At 40.7% G+C, this 27,003-nt stretch overlaps 1 protein-coding gene across 1 annotated transcript; it reads left to right on the top strand.

Moving 5' to 3' along the window:
* The first annotated feature begins 277 nt into the window (after positions 1-277).
* wnt3a (wingless-type MMTV integration site family, member 3A) lies at positions 278-26,806 on the top strand. The gene is made up of 4 exons (XM_033982597.2): positions 278-519; positions 13,911-14,152; positions 23,845-24,110; positions 24,563-26,806. The coding sequence occupies exons 1-4, from the start codon at positions 425-427 to the stop codon at positions 25,040-25,042; spliced, it is 1,083 nt and encodes a 360-aa protein (XP_033838488.2). The 5' UTR covers positions 278-424; the 3' UTR covers positions 25,043-26,806.
* Positions 26,807-27,003: the final 197 nt, after the last annotated feature.

Genomic DNA, 27,003 nt, shown 5'->3' with positions numbered 1-27,003 from the left:
GGACCCTCCCTCTCTCCTCTTTACACTACATTATATATCACACTCACTCACCGCATGCTAAATACGCCTCGCTTTTCTCAATGAGCTCTACAACGCAACGTGGAATCAGCTTCAAAGCGTCAGAGAGCGCGAGGACACAGAGAGAGCGCGAGGACACAGAGAGCGCGAAGACACAGAGAGCGGGAGGACACACAGCAGCAGAATTCCCCCTTTGGCCACGCGCACTGATTGGGTCCTGCGCGCGGCGAGAAAAGCCTTTTAACGTTTTAATATTTTCCTCCCTCGAGATCTCGCGACACATCAGCTCTGTGTCAGTGTCCGTGTGCGCGGAGGTGCAGGAGTCAGTATAAACTACATCCACCTCGCTCCAAAAGCCCGCGCGTAAAGTCCGTGGCGCGTGTGGAGAGACGCTGAACACGCTGAGATGTTGTTCCGTGAAACTTTGAGGATGATATTGTTTGGATGTTTCCTCGTGCTCTGTGGGCTCACGCGTGTCATGGCAAGTTATCCCATCTGGTGGTAAGTTTGTATTTTTACATTCACGAGCTGTTTGTGACACTGTCAGTGGAGTCGAGCTCTTTGGATCTGACAGGGAAGAGTTTCCTCGTGCAGTGCGAGCAGAAAGAGCTGGATTCACTTTAAAAAGAACAGAAACATGTGTTTATTTACTGAGTTATAGCGCGCACCTGAGCGCGTGCCTCTGCGCACACACCACCTGATGATCCACATCACTCTGCACGATCAAATCAACTGCGGACACTTTTATTCTGCACTTTTGGTGCAAGTGTACAGCAGGTGCAGTTTGTGTGCGCATATATATATATATATATATATATATATATATATATATATATATATATATATATATATATATATATATATATATATATATATATATAAATTTAAATAGGCCGTCAGGTTTGTGTAGAATATTTAGAATATTTGAGCTCAATGTGACATAATAATCATGGATAATCTGTTCACTTTGCAACAAAATTGGCATAATGATCAACACATCAGCATTTGTGTCGATTTTAATTCAGTAAAATGCGATTTTAATTTGGACAGGTGCAGAAGCCTCTTCTTCTGCTGTTTGTTTAATGTGAAATGAAATAAATTGAAGGACCCCTAAAAACCACCAAATCAAATGTATGTTTTTCACAGAGCAGACATCCCTTTAAAGTTTCATAATTGAGTGTTTTTGAGCTGCAGTGAAGCACAGCTCTGACTGAAATGGACCAGACCTGCTCAGACTTGGGGTGCTAACTCCAGGAGCTGACTCCAGGCAGGGAAAGGCCCACTCACACAGAGCTTCTGATCAATCCAACAAATCAAATGGAGCCACGGGCCTTTGCTTTGAAATGAATCCACCATTTTAAAACTCTTACTAATTATTTTTGGTTAATAGTTTTGTGCATCTCATAAACAGTGAGTAACTTTTTAAGAGCATATTGCATTCTGACTCATGTGTGACTCATGTCAGAATTACAAAACACAGAGACCGCTGCTTTACAGAGGATTTTTTTTACATTAGTCACTCATACTCTTACTATTTCATATTATTTTGTGACCCCAGCCTCTTAACTATAATCCAGAGGGCTTGCAGTCTGTCCATAACGTACACTTTACGAATCAAATACACATTACTAATTAAAGAAGTATTTTAAATATGATTTGTTGGAGAAAAAAATCCTGTTCCTCAATCATCACTTCATTTTCTGGATGTGGTTGAGTTTAAAAATGCTGTGTACTGTATTAATATTCATTATGGTATTTGCATATTTTATAATAGTAGCAGCAGAATATTTGACTGATCTTGACAATATTATAATTTTGGGGGGGGAAAAATTGAAAAAATATGCAAATAAATGTGACTCTTTGCAGATCATTCAAGGCCTGTTATTCTGAACCCTACATTTACAATAGACACATGAGCAATGGCCATGCACATATGTGGCTCTAGGGTTTAACTAGATGAAATATTAAGACATATTAGCATCAACATCTCATCAACATATCTTTTCATTAAATTCAATAATCACAAAAATGTATCTGATTTGTAAAAACATCTTCCCTTGATAAAACCACCCTTGAAAATACACCCTTATTGTCATCATCCCCTCTCCACAGACCTGATATCATCCATGTGCTCGTGTGTCCCTTCTCCACAGACCTAATATCCGCTTTATAAAGAATATTCAGGATTTTGAAGGGGACTGAAGTGTTGGCACATTCGTGTGTTCAGACTCAGGCCCTGAGCTTAAATGGTCCCAGTGCTCATTCTGATGAGGAGCTAATTACACGCTCAGCTGGAGGGAAATCCTCGGCACACAGGAGTTTGGACCGAGGCAGTGGGAACAAGCGTCCGGCTCATGAGCCAAAGGACGATCTCAGCTCCCGTGTACTCCCGTATACTACAAACATATCACAAGTATCATATGCTACACAGATAATATATACTGCACAGATATATGCTACACAGATAACATATACTACACAAATGTCATATACCAGACAAATATAAACTACACAGATATCACATATAACTCAAATATCACAAATATCACATACTACACAGATAGCATATAATACACAAATATCACAAACTACACAAATGTCACATACTACATGAATATCACGTACTATGCAAATATCACATACTACGCAAATATCACAAATATCAATTACAAATGTCACATAAATATCACATACTACACAAATATAACAAATATTCCAGATACCACACAAATATCACAAACTACACAAATACCATATATTAACCAAATATCACATACTACACAAATATCACATTATATTATAATATAATACACAAATATAAATATCACATAGTACACAAATATCACAAATACTACAAATATATACTACACAAATATAACAAATATTACAAACATATACTACACAATTACCACATACTACACAAATATCATATACTACACAGATATCACAAGTATCACATACTACACAAATATCACACACTACAGATATCATACACTACATAGATATCAAATATCACAAATATCACATACCACAAAAATATCACAAACTACACAAATATCACTTACTACATAATTATTTCAAATATATATTAGACAAATATCACAAATGTCACATACTAGATAAATATCACATACTACATAAATATTACATACTACACAAATATCAAAAATATCACATACTGCACAAATATCACAAATATTGCGTAATACACAAATATCACAAATATTGCATAATACACAAATATCACATACTACTCACATATCACAAATATTACAAGTACAACACAAATATCACAAACTACACAAATGACAGTTGTATTTCATCAAACAAGTTTTAAAGTACACATAATGTAATTGAAGTACACAATATGTGCCCTATATAAGACATATAGTGTCTTATATGAAAATCAGCAGTTTCATTATGAATGTTTCTATTACACGAAAAACATTGAAAAACATCTACTGTGAGTAGGTCCCTATCTCCACAGACCTGACATGGCCTGGGGGAGGGCCTTGTGTTTTGGATAACATGTAACATGTTACACACTGTTGTTTTAATATTATGCATGACACATCAGGGTGGACTCTTGTGAGCTTTAATCCATGTTATAATGTTGCTCCCTCCTCAAAAACAGACCTGGAGTTGTGTTTTGTTTCATTCACACATGTTTGAGTAACACTTTATTATTAGTCTGTCTACATCTCCAAAGCTCAAAATGCTCTGTTCCACCTTGTGATGTCATGAAGTGGTAGTTTCAAATTAACAGCTCCTTTTACCTTTAGTTCAGTAGAGATTGGCAATTCCAGGGCTGAAACCATCCAAATGATTCTAGTGAAGGTGTGTGGAGTTTAAAAACACAGTGGAGCACTTCCTGTATTACCACATGATGACATCACAAGGTGTAACAGAGTGTTTTCAGTTTTGTTTCATGTGAATGAAACAAAACACAACTCCAGCTATGTTTGTGATGAGAAAACAACATTAACATTAATTTAAAAATCTGAAAATAGACTAATATGGACCATTTAAATCTAAGGTACACAAAAAATTCATAACATGGGTCAAAAATGAACCAATCGTCTTCTGTCTCATCTTTAAACTTTAAGACTGACACTGGGAAATAGTTCTGTCTCACAAATATTTGTGTCTGCTGATCTTCTGTGTGGTTCAGAGCTGTTTTAGCATTAGCATTAGCACAGATTATAGAAGCTAAAGCTAACAGTAGCACATTTGCTGTTTCACCCAGATTGTCTTGCTGCTGACGTCACACTGTGCCACATGTATTTCTGTATCATAGCAACTCATCCCAACTCAAATAATCAGATGCCTTTAAGGATTTCCCAGAATGCATCTTCAGTGTTTGGTTTTAAGAGTCCTGCTACGGGATCAAAAGATTTCATGAGATTTTAAAGAATTTCGCAGAAGAATCTTTGTTTGTTGGTGTTGGTTCTTACTTTTGAAATTCAAAAATGACCTTTGTTGATACACAAGAATTGTCTTGGATATTTCAGCCTGTAAAATGACTGTGCTGTTTGCGACTGTAATGAGCCACAATCGCAATCTGGAATTGGGCTCAATGGAAACTAGAAAGAAGCAGTTATGTACCAACGCCACGTTCACAGAGGCGTCAGACTCACAATGGAGTGTTTGAGTTTTGGTTTGCAGCAGTGTTGCCCTGAGGGTCTCCAGTCCTGATGAAACAGCTGACACATCCAGGCTTAAGGTTAAATATATGAAATATCATGACACCACAGCACAGTTTCATTTCAATAAACAGGTTTAAAGGGTCCATATTACACTATGCTCTGATCTCCTTTCTAATGTTTTTGATTTTTTTCATCACAAACTGACCCGAAATTATGTTTTGTTTCATTCACACATGTTTAACACACAAACCATGTTCCTCTCTCAGACATGAAACACTGTTCCACCTTGTGATATCATGAGGTAATACAGGAAGTAGAATCATTTGGATGATTTCAGTCCTGGAATTGCCAATCTCTACTGAACTAAAGGTAAAAGGAGCTGTTAACTGAAACTACCACTTCATGACATCACGAGGTGGAACAGAGCATTTTGAGCTTTGAAGATGTAGACAGACTAATAATGAAGTGTTACTCAAACATGTGTGAATGAAACAAAACACAATTCGAGGTCTGTTTTTGAGGAGGTCACAACATTAGAACATGGATTAAAGCTACAAGTCAGTTTTGTGTAATACATGACCTTTTATTTCAAAACCAGGACTAAACCAGAACTGAATCAGGACTGAACCAGGACTAAACCTGGACTAAAACCAGGATTAAAACTAGGACTGAACCAGCACTAAAACCAGGATTGAACCAGGACTAAACCAGGACTAAAACCAGTACTGAACCAGGACTGAACCAGGACTAAAATCAGGACTAAAACCAGGACTGAAGCAGGACTAAAACCAGGACTGAACCAGGACTAAACCAGGACTAAAACCAGAATGAAGTCAGAACTAAACCAGGACTGAAGCAGGAGTAAGCCAGGACTAACCCAGGACTAAACCTGGACTGGACCAAGATTGAACCAGGACTAAACCAGGACTAAAACCAGGACTGAACCAGGACTAAAATCAGGACTAAAACCAGGACTGAACCGGGACTAAAACCAGGACTGAACCAGGACTAAACCAGGACTAAAATCAGAACGAAGTCAGAACTAAACCAGGACTAAAGTAGGAGTAAGCCAGGACTAACCCAGGACTAAACCTGGACTGAACCAAGATTGAACCAGTACTAAACCAAAACGGGCAGGCTACAGATATGCATCATGTGCATATACTGACATTTAAAACAAAAGTTAATTCTTAATCCACATCATTGACATATTAGTAAGACTTAAAGATGGACTGTGCAACTTTGTACCTTCTTCTCAACTGATACGGCGGCAGAGACTGAAAACAGCATTTATTTCCTTTAAAAACAAACAGCATTTTAATTACAGTACAGGACGAATACAATCATGTTGCATAATCTTATATTTCTGACTTCTATGATCACAAATGGCAACATGTGTAAGGTGTTTTTGTGCACATTAGTATCAGTTTATGTAGAACTTTCTATTTTTACATATTTATTTACATATTTCCTTTTTTTTACTGATGAATAACTGAAAAAACAAACAAACTGACGAGTGTTAGCATGTCATGTCTGCATGTTTTTACTGATGATGATGTTGTTTGGGGGTATGGGGCCGGAACTTGTATCAAATCACTGAAATCAAATCAAAAGAAAAACAGGCAAAATTTTGAAGTCCATGATTTATGTTGAGCTCCATAATCCCACTATTCAACCCCAACAAGCTCTCAAAAAAGTGTTCAGTTTTGCCTGGAGAACCTTCTATATTTTGAGCATGTTCTTATTCTCTTCTTATTATTCTTATTAAAAAGACCAAATATTTTGTTTTAAATTGTTTATTGCTTTGGCGACGTCATGCTGAAATCACTGGATATAGAATGATGTAAAACCCAGTACTTGCGGGCGTAGCTGTGACATAAAAAATAATGGATAAACAATTAACCATTTAGCACCCTTTAACGGTAGTGAACTTCCTTCCTGTTTTTTCTGCCTCAGCGTCATGTGATGTTGGACTTTTGTTGAACAGGTTCATGTCTGCATGTGTCGGGCCGACCTGCCGTGACACAGACCCTCTCCCTCCCTCCCTCCCTCCCTCCCTCCCTCCCTCGCCCCTTCAGTCCACCCCACCTCTGAAGATAAATACCTGTAGGTGAAAGCTTGCAGTGCATTCCTTCTCCCTTCATTCTCTCTGATGTCAAAGTCGCTCCAAGGCCCCGGGGCCCTCCAGAGTAAAGTGGTGATTCGGAGGAACCCTGCTTGGACTTGCTGAAAAATGCATTAAACCCTCGGCAGGATTCACTGAGGATGAGCCGGAGTCGGTGCCGCAATAACCTGATGGGATTTTAATATTCCTAATAATTTTGTATTTAAAGATGCACTGCAGAACCTTTCTGGTGTAAGGCGTGCTAAACGCTTGTCTCCATGGAGATGGTGTGGCATTAAAGATTTCTGTTAAGCTTTTATTTTTAAACAGGTGTTTTATTTCTCAGAAATACCTAAAAAATCTGACGGGGGTCGCCTCTCCACAGATTTGATTTGTAACTTGATCTGGTGGCACTATCAACTTGTTTCCATGGAGATAGATAAGTTTAAAGGGCCCATATGACTCTATTCTCTAATCTCTGTTTCCTGATCACAAACAGACCTGGAGTTGTCTTTTATTTCATTCACACATGTTTACCACACAAACCCTGCATATTTAGGCAGAGTTCTTCTCTCAAACTGAAAACACTAAAGCCAATTCAACGAAAAACAAAAAAGGATCCTCTACCAGAAAAGTTCTGCAGTTACACTTTAAAGTGCGGTTGCTATGTCTCTCAAACAAGACAGTTCCATTGTGGCTTGTCCTCACGGCGGACACGCTCATGTAATAACACTCAAATCATAAATCAGCTCGTATAGAAGGAGCCCTGCAATTTGGTTGAACAAGAAAAGCAGGAGCCATTAGTCAGCTGCTCTGACACGGTGACGCACGGAGCTATAAACGACACAAGGAGGGACAAGGCCAGAGAGACTTCTAAAGAATAACTATTACTTTAAAGTGCGTGTGTCCAGCCTCGATTCAAATGTGCATTAGTATCATCCATGTTTTAACCTGCATCCATCTCTGCCTCACAAAGACTCAGAGAACTGCGTGAGTAGAAACAGTAATGTGCAGAGAACGGCTTCGTGAATAAATCTGTAATGCAATGATACAACACTCACTGAGTGATCACTGAGACATAGAGTCAGTTTGTGGTGGCAGAGTGGTTAGCCCTCAACGAGTGAAGTCATCGTCTAATCATCTTCATGCAGCCTCCATGTTGGATGGTTCTGATTTCACCCATTACTCTCAAACTACACAGTGAGCAAATCTTCCAACTATATAATCCTAACCAGTGATGGAAGAAGTACTTAATAAAAAATAAATAAATAAATAAACCTTAAGTAAAAGTATTCCATGTAAAAACTACTAAGTAAAAGTGTTAAAGTACCTGTTTAAAAATGTACTTAAAGAGTAAAAAGTAAAAGTATTTTTGCGTTGATTTTGAGTCTTATAAAACTACAAGTATGGTGAATTTGATAAAGATTTGAGATGAAGTTTGTTAAACAGAAACAATTGAATCAATAGTTTTTTTCTGTTTTTATTTGCATATTTTTCTTTTGCTCAAATTATGAAAGTGTTAAAGATAAACTTTCAGCCTTTTCAGCAGGTCTCACACAATAATAAAAATACCTGTTCTGTTCAAAAATGTAGCGGAGTAGAAAGTACAGATACTGCTCTCAAATGTAGTGGAGTAAAAGTAAAAAGTATATACTTTAAAATGTCCTTAAGTAAAATATAGATACATAAAATGTACTGTGGTCCCTCGCTATATTGCGGTTCACCTTTCATGGTTTCGCTGTTTTGCAGATTTTTTTTTGTGTGCAGTTTTGCATGCTTTTTTTTTTTACAGTGTATGAAGATGCATTGTGTTCTGTGTCCTGATTGGCTAAGAGACGTGCCGTGTCTCCTGTACAGTACAGAATGCGTTCAGCCAAATTGATGTAAGCTTTGATTTATTTGATGTATATTATTTTATATATCAACATTTACTTGGGTCATTAGTAATTTGTTTATTCCTTTGTACTTATTTCATTAGCAATGAATATTATTTATTATATTACATAGGATACATTATTTACTTTCTTCATAATAATATTGGTTCCTACTTATTGTTGCGGTACATCACATTTGTGGAGCGCACTGATAGAAATGTAACAAGAGTGAATGCGCACAGGGCATGCACGAGATGAGTTAAGTTGTTGAATAAAGACGAGCTGTAACTGTCCTGCCGTGTTGGTATTTAAGCAAAGAAGACAGCAAGAAAATACATCATATTAAATCTAACTGTAACCTGCCAAACCACAGCCTCAAGAGACTGGAGAGAACAATATATTAGGGTCATTTACATAAATATTTAATCACAGTGTGACTCTGAAGTGCTGTATGTTTGCAAGTTTTCTCCCCGACAAAACTCACAATGTCGATGAAACGTTATACACTGTATAAAGTGTTTGGTGAGGGGTTTTACAGCCTTAAAAGAGATCTAATAACTGTAAAAAATAAAGCTGACTATTTCGATTTCACCTATTGAGGGTTATTTTTTGGAACGTAACCCCCACGATAAACCAGGGACCACTGTATGCTTAAGTACAGTACTTTACTACTTGAACTTTACGACTACTGATCCAAACCAGCCCCAGATCTGAAAAAGGTTCCAATGGCAGTGAGCTGCAGGCATCCTCTTTTTCTGAGAGATCAACTCCACAGAAAGAAGGGGTCATATACTGAGAACACTGAAGAACAGGTGAAATACTGAGAGCACCTGCCTCTGGTACCATTCAAACAGACGACAGATTTTACTGACAAAAACACCATCAATAATAGTAACCTTAAAGTTAAACTATGGACATTTTGTGATGGGGGGTCCGCCACTTGCTTCTCTCTTTACAATGTTATTGCACTGCCTCGAATGTTCCACAATACGGTATTAACTCACCAATCTTTCACTGATTAACCCTGAGGCATTTTTATTGGCAGAAACTGGTTTAGTGGAGCTTTATAGCATTCTGTGGAACGTTCAGGCAAAACAACAACATCTCCATGGAGACAGAAGGTTTCAAAGCTTCCACCAGAAAAGTTACACAGTGCATCTTTATGACAAAATGAACGTCATGACAGTCATTCCTGACATTTCTGTTAACGTGTTAGAGAACCTTTTCTGTCCAAAGGCAAAACGCTGCCTTCAACACGAGACAGACATGCAACGAGTATGTCAAAAACGCACCCCAGCGGCACTGGTTTCCACCTCCTCCAGTTTCCAGTAAATACTTGTAAAAATATGTTCCCTCCTAATTGTCGCTCTAAACTTTTGTACTATCGTCAAACCTGCAACCAGCCTAAAGAGCTGCAGGCAACGGTAAGGGCCAACGCGAGGTCAGCATACAACAGCAGAGCCTAGTTTACTGCTGGACCACGCAGACAAAACGCAGATGGCGAATCCTGCTTCCTCTCAAATCGTTCCCAACTTGCCGCCACTTGCTTTGTGTGCGTGGCTTTCATGATTAACTCCAAACAGTCTGGTCTTGTAGAACTCGATAAATTCCACTAAAAACCTGCGTCACATCATTGTGGAGCATGCTTCGATGGGCAGGTCAGCTGATGTCTTGTTCAAAGCATTAAAATGTAATAATTGTGGTATTCAAGGGCAGTGTGCATGAATGCAAACATCTCAGGAGGACAGCCTGAGGCCAGTGTCAGGACCCAGGTAATCTTGTTGTGATCAGCAATTAGCCGCCACACAACACTAAATGGGTCAATACACCAAGGAAAGGTTAGCTAGCGGCTAAGAGGATGCACACCTGTTCCACTCAGATTTTAGACCAGATTATGAAAGTTGTAAGTTTTTATGTTGAAGTGGAATTCCCAACCTTTTCCTCAAGGAACTTGAGATACTAATTAATACTAGCTTTTGTAAGTATCACTACTAAAAAAATTCACATTGACAGAACAGAAATGAACCTTTCCTGAATATGTTTATAATGATCTCTCTGTGTCTTTTACAAATAAAAGACGCATAGACTAGTATACACACCCATGGACCACTATGAATCTACTGGACACTGAGGGATTACACAGACTCCAGAGTTCTTCATCTGGGTCTGAAAACAATACATACATAGATAGTTAGTACAGACATACAACACAGAAATGAGCCCAGTGCAGTTCTACTTCTGTCATTTAAAACACTGCATATTCTTTTGATCACTGTTGTCTTACTGATAAAGATACTGAATATAATTGGTTTTGGTCTGAGAGAAGTCCTGTGGTCCATGTCACTCCGGCCCATCTTTGATTATTTACAGTTACAATTTCATTATAATTAGTTACCTGCTTAGTTACCTTTTATCAGCATGAACATTAAATTAGACCTGTTCTTCAATTGTTCTTTTCAGATATTTGACCATGTTCTAGTTGTTTCTTCTCATTGAGCCTCTGAAGTTGTATTTGGAGTGATTCATGGTTGAGTAATCTTTAATCAACTATTTTCAAGGCGCCATTTTGTCAATCTACCCCAGTTGTCTATAGGGGGAGCCAACAGCAAATGTTTTACTGTTTTAGATGAAGATATTGTGATTTAAAATGTGTAAATTATAACAAAATGATCCACAGGGGTCAGAGATGAGGAATATGGAGACACAAGCACAATAGGTCTACCTTTTTTAACCCCTCAACGTATGTTAGCTGCTACTGAGCAGTGAGCCACGCTAGCTAAACCACTGCCAGAGATCGTAATCAGCTATGAGGGGAGTGGGTCAGATGATCACTGCCAATACTCTGCAATCAACAATCAAGTGAGTCGCGAGCTAGCCAGCAGTGCCAACAAGCTACTCTGTACATTCTCCACTTAGCTAGCATGAGCAATGCTGACAGAAACAAGGCTTTTAAACAATTTAGCATACTCATGACACAACCAAGAGGGGCCAGTATTATTTTGGGTAATTAATAGGCATGCGTTAGGTCACAAGTTCATTGGTTGAGAGCCGGTATTATCCTTTAATAAAAACCTTAGAGTAGCGTCCAAGTCAGCCCACTAATAAATATGAGGCTGACATCTCAATGACAGTGTTTCAAGACCTGTGCATGCAGTCCTTCAGTGTCTGTGCGTACCAACTAACTTAATCTGGAGCACTGAGAAAGCAATAAAAGGAGCTAGACACACAGATCTAATCACACAACCAAGTTTGCACATGTTGGGGAAAAGAAAGGGCTTTGGCGTGTGCACTATAGCTAATACAGAGAGCGGTTTCAATGCTGGGGTTTTTAGACTCTCATTAGCCTAAGCTGACGGCATGTTGGAGTGCTTGGACAGTTAATAACAAGGTGCAGCTTTGCAGTTGTCAGTCTATGAAGACCTCAGGATGGAGTGTGGACTTTCATCTCCACCAAACATGGGCTGCTCCTGAAGTGGCAGGCTGCAATTTCAATAGACACAAAGGCCAGGTGAGGGGATCAGGTAGGGACAGCTAATAGTCATGTGATACCGCCAATAAACAAACAAGGCAGACATCAAATTACACAGAGGGAAATATGAGTTTTCCTCTTCAGGTTCAAAGACACTGCTCTTTTAGGTCTGGAATATTCAACGGGATACGGGCATTATTCTGTTTATTCTGTTTATGCATTTATACGTGGAATTCTGACTAAAAGAGTCACATGGTCACACTTGTACATGTAAAGAAAGATTTTATCAATCAGAGACATAAACACTACTTATAAAAATGGACATAGCTAGCCTGCTAGCCACCATGTTCCGAATAGGAAGTGACCATGGGCGCGCTACTGGCTCCAATGACTCTGGCTCCAATTCACTTTACATTGAAAAACTGTGGCCCCTCTCTCTCTCTGTAACTGCTGCTGTCAGATTTTGATCTTAAAATGTTCATATTAATCACTACATCATCCTTGTGTTTTTATTTTACCATTTTGTCCCTAAATCAAGATATGAACATTAATAACATTTGTCTGTATAATCCCTCAGTCATCCAGGTATGATCCATAGTAAAAGAAAAATTCAAATCTGTAACTGGACAAAAATAATAGACCAATCAGATGCCTACTTTCTTCCTACTTCTGCTAGTGTTAGCAACAGGTTTGATTGACAGAATTTCTAAGCATCTTACCTTCAACACCCTCATTCTGGATTGGCTCTTTTTGCTGTGATACTCGTGGTCAGAATTCCAAATATGGAACTCTGCTCCAAATTGTCCCTATAACTGCTAGCCTCGATGAGCTTCATTTGATTGGAGCTGGACGCTGTGGGTGATGTCACACTCACTTAGTCCACTTCTTTATACACTCAACGCTCAGAGCTCGGATTGGCTTTTGCTCTGAAATACAGGCCGGGTTCAGAAGTGCAGGGTTTGTGGACCAGACTGCAACTCCTCTATTTATGAATCTCAAATTAAAATTCACCTTTGTGTTTTCTGTTCACACATCTGCTTTATAAATGAGACCACAGAGACACGTTCAAATTACAGACAGATAATATTGTGAAATTAGGTAACCACAGTCTATTTTTATGCATCAACATGTTGTGCAACTGTCCTGGGGTTAATGAAAAATTGTTTGCGATGTGGTTATAGGCTTATTAATGTTATGACAGAAATGAAAATGTAGACAAGTTCAAAACACACACATAATGCAATTTAAGATTTAATTCCCCATAACAAACGATGGACAGTGGTGCAGCTGGGTTTGCCCATCAACCAAGAGGTATCTATATCTAAAAACTATGAAACCCCTAAGTAGAAATGAGGGAAACCAAGAAGAAGAAAGAATATAAGTGATGTGGTGATAAAAATGTAACCATGATCTCATTCTTGTGACATTCTGCATTTCTGGTGTTGTCAGATCCACCCACGCCTCTTATTGGTCAGCCTCTGTCATGCTCGGGGCGATAGTAGCTCAGTTGGGTTGTCCACAGATCTAAAAGTATATGAATGTGTCTGTGTGAATGAGTGAGTGCCTTGAAGGTCGAAAAGTGTCATACTAAAATGTGACCAGTTACCATTTACCATGCTCTGAGTGAGTGACAGATGGAATTAACCAATCATAGCAAAGTATGAACTCTCAGAAGAGGAAGATGATTTTATTTATGACTTAAAGATATGGTAAAGACACTAAGTCCACATGAATCATGATCAAACTGAAATCGTGATCTGGTTTGAAGTGAAGCATTTCTGTTCCCTTGTTTCTTGCAGGTCGCTAGCCGTGGGCCACCAGTACTCGTCGCTGGGCACCCAACCCATCCTGTGTGGCAGTATTCCCGGCCTGGTCCCCAAACAGCTGCGCTTCTGTCGGAACTACGTGGAGATCATGCCCAGTGTGGCAGAGGGCGTGAAGATCGGCATCCAGGAGTGTCAACACCAGTTCAGAGGCCGACGATGGAACTGCACCACCGTCAGCAACAGTCTGGCCATCTTTGGACCTGTGTTGGACAAGGGTGAGAACAATGGATGGAACTTACTCTAAAAACACTTAAAGGTCTTATATTGCACAAAATGGACTCCTGTGAGATTTAATCCATATTCTAATGCTGATACCTCCTAAAAACAGACTCACCCATGTTTGAGTAACACTTTATTATTAGTCTGTCTACATCTCCAAAGCTCAAAATGCTCTGTTCCACCTTGTGATGTCATGAAGAGGTAGTTTTCAAGTTAACAACTCCTTTTACCTCTAGTTCAGTAGAAACTGGCAATTCCAGGGCTGAAATCATCCAAATGATTTTAGTGAAGGTGTATGGAGTTTAAAAATACAGTAGAGCACTTTATGTATTACCACATGATGACATCGCAAGGTGGAACAAAGTGTTTTCAGTTTGAGAGAAGAACTATGCAGGGTTTGTGTGTTAAACATGTGAAACAAACAATGAAACAAAACACAACTCCAGGTCTGTTTGTGATGAGGAGACAACATAAGAACACAGACCAGATCATCCAAAACAACAACTTACCCAGATGTTTAATTTTAGTAATGATTTGTTCAAATGTTCCAACTTCAGAGCTCATTTTAAAGGTAAACTATGTAACTTTTCTAGTGATGGGAGTGCTTGTCTCCATGGAGATGTTGTTTTGCATGGGTGGCTCCACAGTAGAGCACAAAACCTGACACAATACGTCACAATTCTTCTTTCACTTGATTTAATCACAGATATACCTTGAAAAATGTGTGCTCTTATGCTGAGTGGGCTCTACTCTCCACGGATCTGCCCTGTAAAGTGTTCTGGGGCATCTCCATGGAAATAATGCAATTTAATGAGTTACTATAGAAGATTCCAGGCAAAGCAATAACATATCCATGGAGACAAGCAGGAGAAGTCGCATATTGTCCCATTAATCACGCCTTACATAAACACACAAAGCCTTAGAACATTTTTATATTCTTGTGCCTAACTGCCTTCATAGAACTACTGAAAAATGCTTGTGTCCATTAACTTAACACAATATTCCCCATGTTTCATATTTGCATTTGAAAAGCCACTCTCCCCTTGAGCATCGTTCATTTTGTTCATTCAAATCCTTGTTTAAATAGACTTTGAGCTGAGTGAGCACAGAGCAGTGGAATAACGCACACACTTAACACAACAGAGGGAGTCAAGTCTTGTCTGAGTTTTCTATAGGAGGGATTCCCCAGTACGTCGATCTGCAGTGCATTTTCCAGAGGAAGTTTTAGGACCACAGTATGGTATGGTATGGTATATACCATACCATACCATACCATACCTTTTATTTGAAACAGGGACAGTGCACAGCATTACATTGGCCTTAAAATACAGGGAAGATGTCTGGTGCCAGGCTATAGCATAAATACTAATTTCCACCTGTAGTCCCTGGACAGGCTGATGTTTAGTAAAAATAAGTTTGGTGTAGATGGATGAGAAACCTGTAAATCTATGATACATGTATCAAATACAACACATCTCACAGTGTGTATAAAGAAGCGGACTAAGTGAGTGTGATGTCACCCACAGCATTCAGCTCCAGTCAAATGAATCTCATCGAGGCTAGCAATTATAACGGCCAATTTGGAGCAGAGTTCCATATTTTCAATTCTGACCACGAGTATCATAGCAACCAAAGAGCCAATCCAGGGCAAGGCTGATGAAGGCCCCTTCCCATCTGCACCGCTGGTTTAGCAGAGAGTGGGCGCTTAGCAACACTGTCAATCAAACCTGTTGGTAACACTAGTGGGAGTGACCTCGAGGAAAGAAGACGCCTGATTTGTCTGTTATTAATGTTCATATCTTGATTTACAGACATAATAGTGAAATAAAAACCACAGGATCATGTAGAGCGGGTTAATACGAACATTTAAGACCAAAATGACGAGTCTGACAGCAGCAGTTACAGAGAGAGGGGACACAGTTTTTACATAGAAAGTGAATTGGAGCCAGAGTCAATTGAAAGGAAGTGCACTCAGGGTCACTTCCTATTCGGAACACAGTGGTAAGCAGGTTACCTAGGTCCATTTATATATACAGTTTATGATTAGGATGTAGCTTAATTGCACTGTAATCATGGGCTGAACAGAAATCCTCACTATTCAACACCAAAGACAAATGACAAAAATCACGTTTAGGATCATGTAAGGCTTTGACATCATAACACAGACACGTTTCATAGTTTTATAGTGAGAACAAGACAGTAGCTTGTGTGCGAGTATGGAGCTTATTTACACTTATGCTATTATACACTAAGGATTTCCTGTAAGTTTTAATACATTGACCCCTAACACAGTACAGACACATTGACACATACAGTGTTACTGAGCAGGAGACATGCTAAGGCTTAGCTTAGCAGGAACATGAAGCAGTACTTCTTTGTTTTGTTTCATTCATTTTTGATGCCGTTTGCCCAGGACACTCCAGATGCTTGGCAGTTAAATCAACATATGAATTTGTTTACTCAATTTTGAATTTTTTTCAAGGCACATCGGGCAATAAGACCTCAAATGCTCCTTGACCAGAGGTGGAACAGGAGTAAAAGTAGTAAAGTACTGTACAGTGGAGAGTTTTATATTTACTTTTACTTGAGTAAATTTGAGAGCAGTATTTGTACTTTCTACTCCACTACATTTTTTAACTGAACTGAAAAGTAAAAGTATTTTTTTATTATTGTGTGAGGTGAGACCTGCTGAGGGTTTATTTTTAACACGTTCATAATTTGAACAAAACAAAAAAATGTAAATAAAAACAGATAGAAAAAAACTATTGATTCAGTTGTTTCTGTTGAACAAAATTCAGCTCAAATCTTTATCAAAATTGCCACATTTGAAGGTGTGTCCTTAGCACAATACTGAAGTTATTTTCACCTAGTATTAGACGGCTGAACCATTTGTCTTTAAATGAATAGATTGGTGTAATTAAAACGGCCTGGTATGTTCTGCTGTGTAGGTTGTTCTGTTGTTGCTTGAGAACATAAATTACAAAGCCACATTTGGGTGGTTTATTTAGTTGGCCCCGGCCTTGTCCCTGTCCACAGGGGGCCGGAGGTTAGGCGGGCCAATTGCTTTTAATAAACTCAGTTCGTCGAGGTGCTTTAAACTCAAGTAGGTGGCTAACGATAGGGGTTCTCACTTTAAAGCCCCATTGTGGTGCAAACTAGCAGCACATCCCTAAATCGCAGGTTAGTGAAGGGAAAGGGGAGGCTTCCACTGGGCTTTAGTAAATCATTTTGATTGGATTAAGGTCACTCAGGCCCTTAATAATGTGAGAGGTCGAAGTGGCCGGATTAAGTGCCTTTGTCCTTGGGCTGGGGGCTCATGGGTCTCTGATAGGCCTCAGTCCTAGAGGTTCCCGTTTCATTGGATGTGATTGATGCCAGGGGTTTGGCTGTGCTTCAGCCCCATTGTCCTCTCTGGTGTCTGTTTGTCTGAGCCCTGTGTCAGATTCTTCCTCTTTTTTGGAAGAAAAAGAAGCTTTATTGACTTAGAAGCTTAGGTCGCCACCACAGGGACCTGTGGTTTGTTTGGTGATATATAGAGGAAACTGAGTCCTAAAACGGTCAAAATGTATCAGTTTCAAAAAGGAAATTAATATGATAGCTAATATTAATCCTAACGCTAATGAGTAGGTTCAGTTAATAGACTCTGTGCATAGCAACACGCTAGCTGGCTCACTGTGTCTTAAAGCTAATAGTCACTTTTATTAAAATCAGAAAACAAAATAACCAACCTATTAAAACGTCTCTTTCTAAACACAGCATTGTCTCTGGTGAAGTATTCATTTTATTTGTGCTGTGTTTAACATGTTGTCAGTGACAACCTGGAGCTCCGTGTTCACTGTCTGACCATAATTCCCTCTGACCCCTAACCCACCTGCAGCTCCCTGTCCACTGTCTGATCTTTAAATATTTATTCATTTTAGTCTGACTCAGCCAAAATCTCAGAAATAAAACGGGACAGGAAGTAGTGATGCTAACAATGAGGTTGGGGACGCTATTGTGCACAGAGACTGTTGACTCGACAGATTCATTGTGTTATATATTTATTGCCAAAACCAAAACGTCTTTCCTCCCTAAGGATTAAGTTGCAAAACCATGCAAGCTTAGCCTGTATAACTTTACAACAGTGGGCCTGAACAACACGTTTACTTAAGAGCATGCAGTAGTTTACTTCAGGAAGTATGAATCAAACTGAAAATATGTAGTCACATCCATCCAGAGACTATTTAAGAACCTGATTAACCAAACTGTGTAGTGATGTTTACGCACATGGAACTTCCCTGTAAGTGTCTCACCTGTGCACTGCTCCACTCACATGTTCTACCTGTACTCTCTCCACACCCCGACACTGGTCCTGCCTTTAGGCTACGTCTGCGTCAGCACTCATTAATTTACATTAACCAAAGTGTCAAAACATGCACCGCTGGAATCTGCCTGTGATGAAAGGCAATAGAACGCTGCGCAGGTGTTCTGGGCCCATGAGCCAATCCCAGAGCAGCCTGACCATTTGAGGTATTTACTGAAGAACGAGCAACGATACGGCTATAATCAGACCCAACTTTATGAGTCATATGAGAGAATAAGTGAGCGTGGCCCCGCCGAAAGAGACGGTCCCCCTGTACAGGTGTTACCGGCCCACAGGTACAGGCCTGCACCTCCGCACAAACCATTACATTCAAATGAATTTAAGGCTGAAGGAAGCCCCAGTGACCTCACGTGTGGGGCCAGGCCAAACCCATTCAGTTTGGACTGGTTTATATGGCCTCTGGGAAGTGCTGACATCAACCATTACACTCAGATTTTCTTTTCAAATTTGACAGTTATAGCACAGAGGAGACATTTTACTCAAATAAATTCAAGAACTTTTTTAAATGCGCAAATTATTTTTACTTGTGCATGCTTCAAAATTTTACAGAAGAAGTCAAATCTAAACAGTTTTAGCATCTCCTGTCGTGGTGGTGGATCAGTATCTCTTCGGCTGGTTGTCGTGTTGTCGTAGTGGTGGCTGCACTCGCACAAGTATGTAGTAGTGCTAATAATTTTACTTCCGTTATTTTTGTTTAGTGAAGTCTGAGCTTCCCTGTGAGCTTCAATCCAAGCCATACCTTTTACGTTCCCCTGTGTTTTACATGAGGAGAACACAGATTGTGACACTACTTCAGATACTAACCTGTCAAAGGTCGCGGACTGCGGATTGTGAGCTGCGACCATCGACCAGAGAATGATAACTGTGCAGGATGAGCCGGCTGCACTGCGCTTCGGGAGAAGCATGGTTTCCGTTTGGGGGAAGGCCGTCATTAACTGCGGCCCTGAGAGAAAGAAGGCCTGTGGTAAAGGCGCTTGATAGGGGGACCTTAGCCCTGCTCCCCACTGGGCGCCGCTCCAAGCACAATATCGTCGCAACCATGAGATTAAGCGCAAGAAAAGGTGCTCTTCCCCATTCACACGCCCTATAGATTGTTTTATTAAAGCATTTGAATAGGGATATCCCCCCGTCTGCAGACAAGCGCGGCCCGGCTAGCGCATAGTTCTCTGTTGCTATGACTTAACTTGGTCCCCACTAATCACCAACCAGGGCAAATTTCATATAAAATATCTGGGTCCTTTGTGGAGCTAACGCAGCGTGACAGTGGCAGCACAATAGGGGATTGAGCCCCCCAGCAGGTTGCAGGGACCACTTCAGGCTGATAGGGTCTGGCAGAGTTTAGCCCCGTCGTAGGAAAAGTGTCTGGAAAGCCCATAAATGGGTCATAAAAGCAAGAAAAGATGTGCAGCTAATCCTCAGGCTGGTGTTTGGAGGTGAAGTCTCAGCGCTATTAGCACGCCACGGCCCCACCACGGCCCCTGCCACGGCTACGGCCCCCACCATGACCAAGGCCCCGCCATGACCAGAGCCCCGCCACAGCCATGCCGCGACACCTCCATGGCCTCACCACCTCCGCGGTTCTAATGTGTTTTTCTCACCGTGAGCTTTGTCAAAGTTGTATTTAAGGTGATTCGTACATGTCTGATTGATCCTGTAGGGTTCTGCTTTCAAGGCTTAGTGCTTAGAAAATGTCTGTTTTCACCCTCTATCTCCACTTACTGCTCTGGTCTTATATTATATTATTAAAAGTACTCAGACTCAGACATATTGTGTTGTTTTTTTCTGGGTACTTAGTGTTAAACTAAAACATATGTAGATCATGAGTTTACATTTTGTTCACTGGAAACTGCCATTTTGACCAAAAAGCGAATAGCAGAAACAGGTCCTTTGGTTTTCTGCAAAACTGAAAACTTTTATATGTTTTTTAAAAGAATTACAGGTACATGTAGAGCAATGGGCAGTGGGAGGCTTTGGTTCACTCCAATACAGTAAATAAACGATGAGAGTGTTCAAATACAAGTAGAATTGATTTAATGTGTTTGGTGTTGGTGGAGAGTGCATTAATGTGAACAACCAGCGACATATACTTTCAGCCCTGTACCCACTTGAGTTGTCTAAAGTATCGAAAATTACCTTGTAATGGTTTGACAAAAATACACTTTCGATTGACAGATTTCTTCAGAAATACCTGAAACACCTCTTCTCCTTCAGATGTCGAGAGTTGGGCCATAGTTTGACTTGAGGTAACCCCGTGCTGCTTTCAGGGCCTGGGTGGTAGAAGGTGGCAGCAGACCTTTTTCTCTTGCATCATTGTTTCTAATGCCCTTTTGTCTGTGAACTGGTTGGGACCTGCTGTAAGGGAGGAGCTCACAGCCTCAGCTTTACACTCTCTGCTGCTGTGTTGTTCTTGTTCTGTAGTTTTAAATATAGACAGGCTCTTGATGTGTTTGCATAGGCTTCTATTTTAAGCCAGCCCGTAACGTAAGCACCGGGTGTGATGCAGCTCAACATATAGATTGCGTTCAGGGGCTAGAGTTTGATAACAGGATCTCAGATGGTGGGGAAGAACGTTTTAGAAGTTTTTACTTTTTATATTTTTTAAGACATATTTGAACAGCAACATCCCCTGACTGCTTTACGAGTCCACACATTTGCTACACACATTTGTGGCTTGCAGTCTCATTGATTACCAATTGTAACGTGTGAATGAGCCAAAAATCTTAAATTTAATCTCAAAAGGCTCTGTATTTGGAGAAATGTTTTTATTCATGTTTATTTATACAGTCTGTAGCACAGTTTAAGACCAGACTGAAAACTCACCTCTTCTCCTTCTCACTCGGCAGGGAACCTTGGTGTTTTATTGTTCTTTGCCTGTGTATTGTATTTTATGTATATCTGTTTTTGTTTGTTTTTGTTTTTTATGAAGCTTGTTGGGCAGCTTAAGTTGTATTTTAAATGTGCTATAGAAATCAGATTATATTGAATTGAACTGAGAGCCTGATGAGACCACTCTCCTTTTCATGGATGCCCTGGACAAACTCAGAAAAATACAAACAAAACAAAGAAATCAATTATGTACAGAGTTATATTTAAATTGATTCTTGTTTAAGTAATCTGGAATTGTCCTGGGATTGAGGCTTGAGTGTTCAGAAAATGTCTGTTTTTGGGGCGACAGTGGCTCAGTGGTTAGAGAGTCCCCCAACCCGAAGGGATCAAGGATCAAGTCCTGCTTGGACCAAGTTCTGTCGTTGTGTCCTTAGGCAAGACACCTCACCCACATTGCCTAGTATGAAAGTGGTGTGTGCGCGAATGATAGGTGGTGGTCGGAGGGGCCGATGGCGCAGATTGGCAGCCTCAGGGCAGCTGTGGCTACAATGGTAGCTTACCATCACCAAGTGTGGAAATGAATGAATAATGACTATAGTGTAGTGCTTTGAGAGGCTTTGAAAAAGCACATTACAAGTGTAAGCCATTATTATTACCTACCCCCTATCTCCGTCCACTGATGTGTATTTGCAGTTAAAAAGTTCAGATTCAGGGTCATAAATACAATATCACTTAGCAACAATAAAAACTAAAAGTCGTTGTCGGTGTTGAACAGGGACTCAATGAGGTTATTTTGGTTTACAATGAACAAACGTAAAGGATCTATATATGTTATAGTGAACCGCTAAAAACACGAAACAGCACAATTCATCAAAGGTTGTTGGTTCAAATCTCGCTCTCGACATAAAGATCATTGGTTGAGCAGTCACATCCACTCACCCACAGGTTGGTGGTGCGATTCCAGCCTGCACAGATGAATGGTGTCGTTGTATCCTTGGGCAAGACACTTAACCCCCCCTCACCCCCAGTGTCCCTGTTCAATTCAATTCATTTTATTTTTGTAACGCCCAAAATCAGAACAACAGTTGTCTCGAAGGGTGTTGATGTTTTGGTTGATGGGGGAAACCAGGGGGGAGGGGTACCCGGAGGAAACCCATCCAGACACGGGGAGAAACATGCAAAACTCCACACAGATAGACCTGGCCGACCCGCGGATCGAACCAAACCTTCTTGCTGTGAGGCATGACTGTTGCCACCGTGCTGCCTTCACTGGTGTATGAATGTGTGTGTAAATGTTTGAGTGGTTCCTTGACGTAAAGCACTTTGAGCCTTGAAGGTGGAAAAGCGCTGTGTAAAAATGTGATCATTACATTGTTGTAGGGTTCAGGGTCCTCCTCTCATTGGAGCCTCGAGCTTGGCTGCTTCCGTAAGGTTCAGAAGCTTGATTGAGTTGCTAATAAGAGGCCTGTCCAATTGGTTTCCCCTCTCATCTCGGTCTGATCCGTGTGAGTCACTCCTTTGCTATGTCAGACAGACAAACCGAAGTCCTGCTTCTGTTTGCCTAATTCAGACACAGGAATTGAATCCTTTGCTACACCTCCGCCTCCGTCACCTCCACCACAGATGATTATAGACGAGAGTCAGACACTTGACAGCTCAGTTTGAGGGAGCCTTTCATAGACGCAGGCTCTGACCTAGCAACAAATCAATCATGCTAACATCTAAGAGAATAGTCTGGCTGTTGTGAGGTAGCATAATATGGGTCATTTAAATAGTTTTTTTTTAGATTTGGAAATGTGAGAACCTTTAGGAATTTAACTGTTATTGGTTTGAGTGCTGCCACAGGGTTTGTTTGTTTATTTATTTATTTCATCTGTCTTTCTGAGGACTGACCCGCAACCACTAGTTTTATAATGTTGTTTCCTCATCTCAAACAGAACACAACTCCGGAGTTGTGTTCTGTTTCATTCACACATGTTTAACACACAAACCCTGCATATTTAGGCTGAGTTCTTCTCTCAAACAGAAAAGACTCTTTTCCAAGTGCTCCACTGTGTTTTTAAACTCCATCCACCTTCAGTAGAATCATTTGGGTTATTTCAGCCCTGGAATTGCCAATCTCTACTGAACTAAAGGTAAAAGGAACTGTTAACTTGAAAACTACCACTTCATGACATCACAAGGTGGAACAGAGGATTTTGAGTTTTGGAGATGTAGATTCTTTTTTGTGGCCGTATGGGCACAGGGACAACAGTGGCTCAGTTGGTTGGGTATTTTCCACTGATCCAAAGGTTGGTGTATTGAATCCTGCTCTCGACCTAAAAACGTCTTTGGTCCACTGACCCTGAGGCTGGTGGTACGATTCCAGCTCCCACAGATGAATGCTGTTGTTGCGTGTGTGTACACTGTATGAATGTGTGAATGGGTGAGTGGTCCCTTGAAGTGATTTGAGTGCCTTACACTTACACAGTTTTTGTTTATAAATCTGTGTGCTCGCAGCTACTCGTGAGTCCGCCTTCGTCCACGCCATCGCCTCGGCCGGTGTAGCGTTTGCGGTGACCCGGGCTTGTGCGGAGGGTTCGGCCACCATCTGCGGGTGTGACACGAGGCACAAAGGCCCCCCCGGAGAGGGTTGGAAATGGGGTGGCTGCAGTGAGGACGTGGAGTTCGGCAGCATGGTGTCCCGGGAGTTTGCAGATGCCAGAGAGAATCGGCCCGACGCTCGGTCAGCCATGAACCGGCACAACAACGAAGCGGGCAGAGTGGTGAGTGTGGGGGCACAACATCACATACTGATTATATTACCTGATACCTGATATTAAACTGTAAAGGTGTACTATGTAACTTTTCTGGTAAGTAGTCTACCATCTGCTTGTCTAAGATGTTCCGCAGTGTGGCATATAACTAGAAATTAGTCTAGAAATTCAAGGGTTTCAGTTTCCTGCTGTATGCAAAATTTTGAGTTTTTTGTGTTTTTACACATTTTTTGTTTTTAATTGGTCAAAATAGATGGACTCTGGGCAGACTCTCCACAGATCAAATCTTTAACTTGGCCCATTGATTCACCTACTTGTCTTCATTGAGATAGATAGGTTTAATGCCATTCTGTGAAACATTTCAGACAAAGCAATCACATCTCCATGAATGTATTAGCTTCTACAGTAAAAACTGAAGCAAAATAGAGAGCAAAAAAGAACCATTTCTGTTTTTCCTGCAGTCCGTGAATGACAACATGTTCCTCAAGTGCAAGTGCCACGGCCTGTCTGGCAGCTGCGAGGTCAAAACCTGCTGGTGGTCTCAGCCTGACTTCCGGGTCATCGGGGACTACATGAAGGACAAGTATGACAGCGCCTCCGAGATGGTGGTGGAGAAACATCGCGAGTCCCGAGGCTGGGTGGAGACGCTACGACCCAAGTACAACTACTTCAAACCCCCCACGGAGCGCGACTTGGTCTACTACGAAAACTCACCCAACTTCTGTGACCCCAACCCCCACACGGGCTCCTTCGGGACGCGCGACCGAGCCTGTAACCTCACATCCCACGGCATCGACGGCTGTGACCTCCTGTGCTGTGGGCGGGGTCACAACACCAGGACTGAGAAGCGCAAAGAGAAGTGCCATTGTATTTTCCACTGGTGCTGCTATGTGAGCTGTCAGGAGTGCACTCGGGTGTACGACGTGCACACGTGCAAATGAGACACGTCCACGCTTGTGCTTTGTATTCACCAAAATGTTAGAGACCAGTGGGAAGAAGAAGAAGAAGACATGGAGACTGTAAACGTGCCGGGGCTGTCTGTGAACCAGCGGTAGACATAAGTGCTTTGTCTCCTTGTGCTTTGAAGCTGAAAGGAATCGGCCTGAGTTAATCCACTGGAAAGTTGCTGGTTTTTGAGCTAAACGAGCCAGAGCCAGTGAAGGTCTTTCTGTACTGACTTAGGAGGAGACAACAGTAGACTGATAGACAAACACCATATTGGTGAAGCCTTATATGTAAATGTATTTCACTATAGTTACAATGCTGTGCTGCACTGCTAACGTTTCCATGTTACGTGTTCAACCTCTCACAGACCTGAATCACAAACACAGCAGCATTCTTTTACTGTAGCCTGGCAAGTCAGACGCATTCTCTTTGGACACTGAAGTGGGTCTGGCACTCGTCACATATGTCTCATCAATTATTTGTTTTCCGGCTTTGTTTTATGTTATTTAAATCCAGTAAGTCAATGGAATTCTTCAACTTAATGAACTTAATATCCCCTTGTGTGGATGCGTTTGCCAAGGATGTGTGGGTAAAAATGCACTTGCACCTGAGTGAATGTAGTTATGACACTGTTTACATGCTCTCTAAGTTAACAAGCTAACATGTTAATGTCTGCTTCTGTCTCTCAAGACTGTCAACAAATGAAAATACGATTTAGCAAATCTTCCTGAAATATAAACCTATTGAATGAAAACACAGAGGCTAGACGGAGTCCACGGCCGTCCCTGGTTTTTCAACTAAATGTATTTGACCAAAGACGAGATCTGTGGAGATTGTCCAGACAAATGTAAAAGACTCACTAAAGGTCAGCACTTGTGTCCTGTATTCTGAAGCATGAGTGTCTTTGTCAGTATTAGCTGTGCCACTGTCTGGTCTTCCTGAAGCTAACAAGCTAATCTTTAACATAAGCTCTGAAACGCAGTAAACGTGACCAAAACCTGTGGGAGATGCTCTTGTTCCCTGGACTAAACCAGCAGCATCCCTGTGTGTCCCTAATGCTGCTAAAGCTGAGGTTTGATACCCTGTCTCTGTATAGTTCATATTGATTCTTTCTGTGAAAGACATATATTTTTATAGTTGAACAAAATGTGAAGTTTTGACTAATCGTGTTTGTAATATTCAGTTTAACATTTAGACTTATTCCATTCTATTGTTTTGTGTAGTGTTGCAGAGCTAGCTCATTTCTACTGTTCCCCCTTATTTCAAATGCAATATTATTTATTGTTTGGAGGTGATAAACTACTGAGACTAATGTCATTTGACTGCTGCATCAGCATCATTCATGAGTCACTGTTTACGGCTCAGGCCTGTGTCAGAATCAAAGCTTCCTATCAATGCATTTCTATTGGAAAATCCCAGTTTATCCCAGTTTATCCCAGTTTATTCAGACCACAGTCATGTACCCTACAGGCCAGACAGGTCCACATACAGTAAACATGTGTTTTCTCATGTTAAACCTGCATCAGCACATCACTGGAGTCATTGGAGTCATTGGAGTGCTTATGTTCAGATCAGCATTGGAAACACTGGAGTCCTTATGTTCAGATTTTTAATCCAAAGGTTTGTACAAACTAGTTTGTTTTGGTGGATTTAAGTGTTGTTTTTTATAATTATTTATTCTGAGCTCTGTTTATATTAGTAAATGTAAGTCTGTATTTGCATAAATACATTTAAACAGTGTTGTAACACTGTAGGCCTTTACCTCATCTTTGTCCATTCACTGCTCACTTCTGTTTGTCCAGCTGCCTCTCGTAGATCTCTAATGTTAACTCCAAAATAAAACTTCAGATACACTTGTGTTTTCTGTTGGGCATGTTTTTGGATCATGTTTCTTTTTTAAGTCTAGCAGGTCAATACAATAAGGCCAGAGTCAAGAGTCTAACCCCTGTTTAACCTG

The sequence above is a fragment of the Periophthalmus magnuspinnatus genome, chromosome 17 (genome assembly GCF_009829125.3).
Source record: "Periophthalmus magnuspinnatus isolate fPerMag1 chromosome 17, fPerMag1.2.pri, whole genome shotgun sequence".
NCBI classification, from domain to species: domain Eukaryota; kingdom Metazoa; phylum Chordata; class Actinopteri; order Gobiiformes; family Gobiidae; genus Periophthalmus; species Periophthalmus magnuspinnatus.
This window is presented reverse-complemented; position numbering and strand designations above follow the sequence as displayed.

Bases quoted from the DNA above. Each gene is read 5' to 3' on its own strand.
- wnt3a (XM_033982597.2), top strand. From the start codon at position 425: ATGTTGTTCCGTGAAACTTTGAGGATGATATTGTTTGGATGTTTCCTC. The intron at 14,153-23,844 runs GTGAGAACAATG...GTGTGCTCGCAG, and splicing joins TGGACCTGTGTTGGACAAGG to CTACTCGTGAGTCCGCCTTC. The intron at 24,111-24,562 runs GTGAGTGTGGGG...TTTTTCCTGCAG, and splicing joins ACAACGAAGCGGGCAGAGTG to TCCGTGAATGACAACATGTT.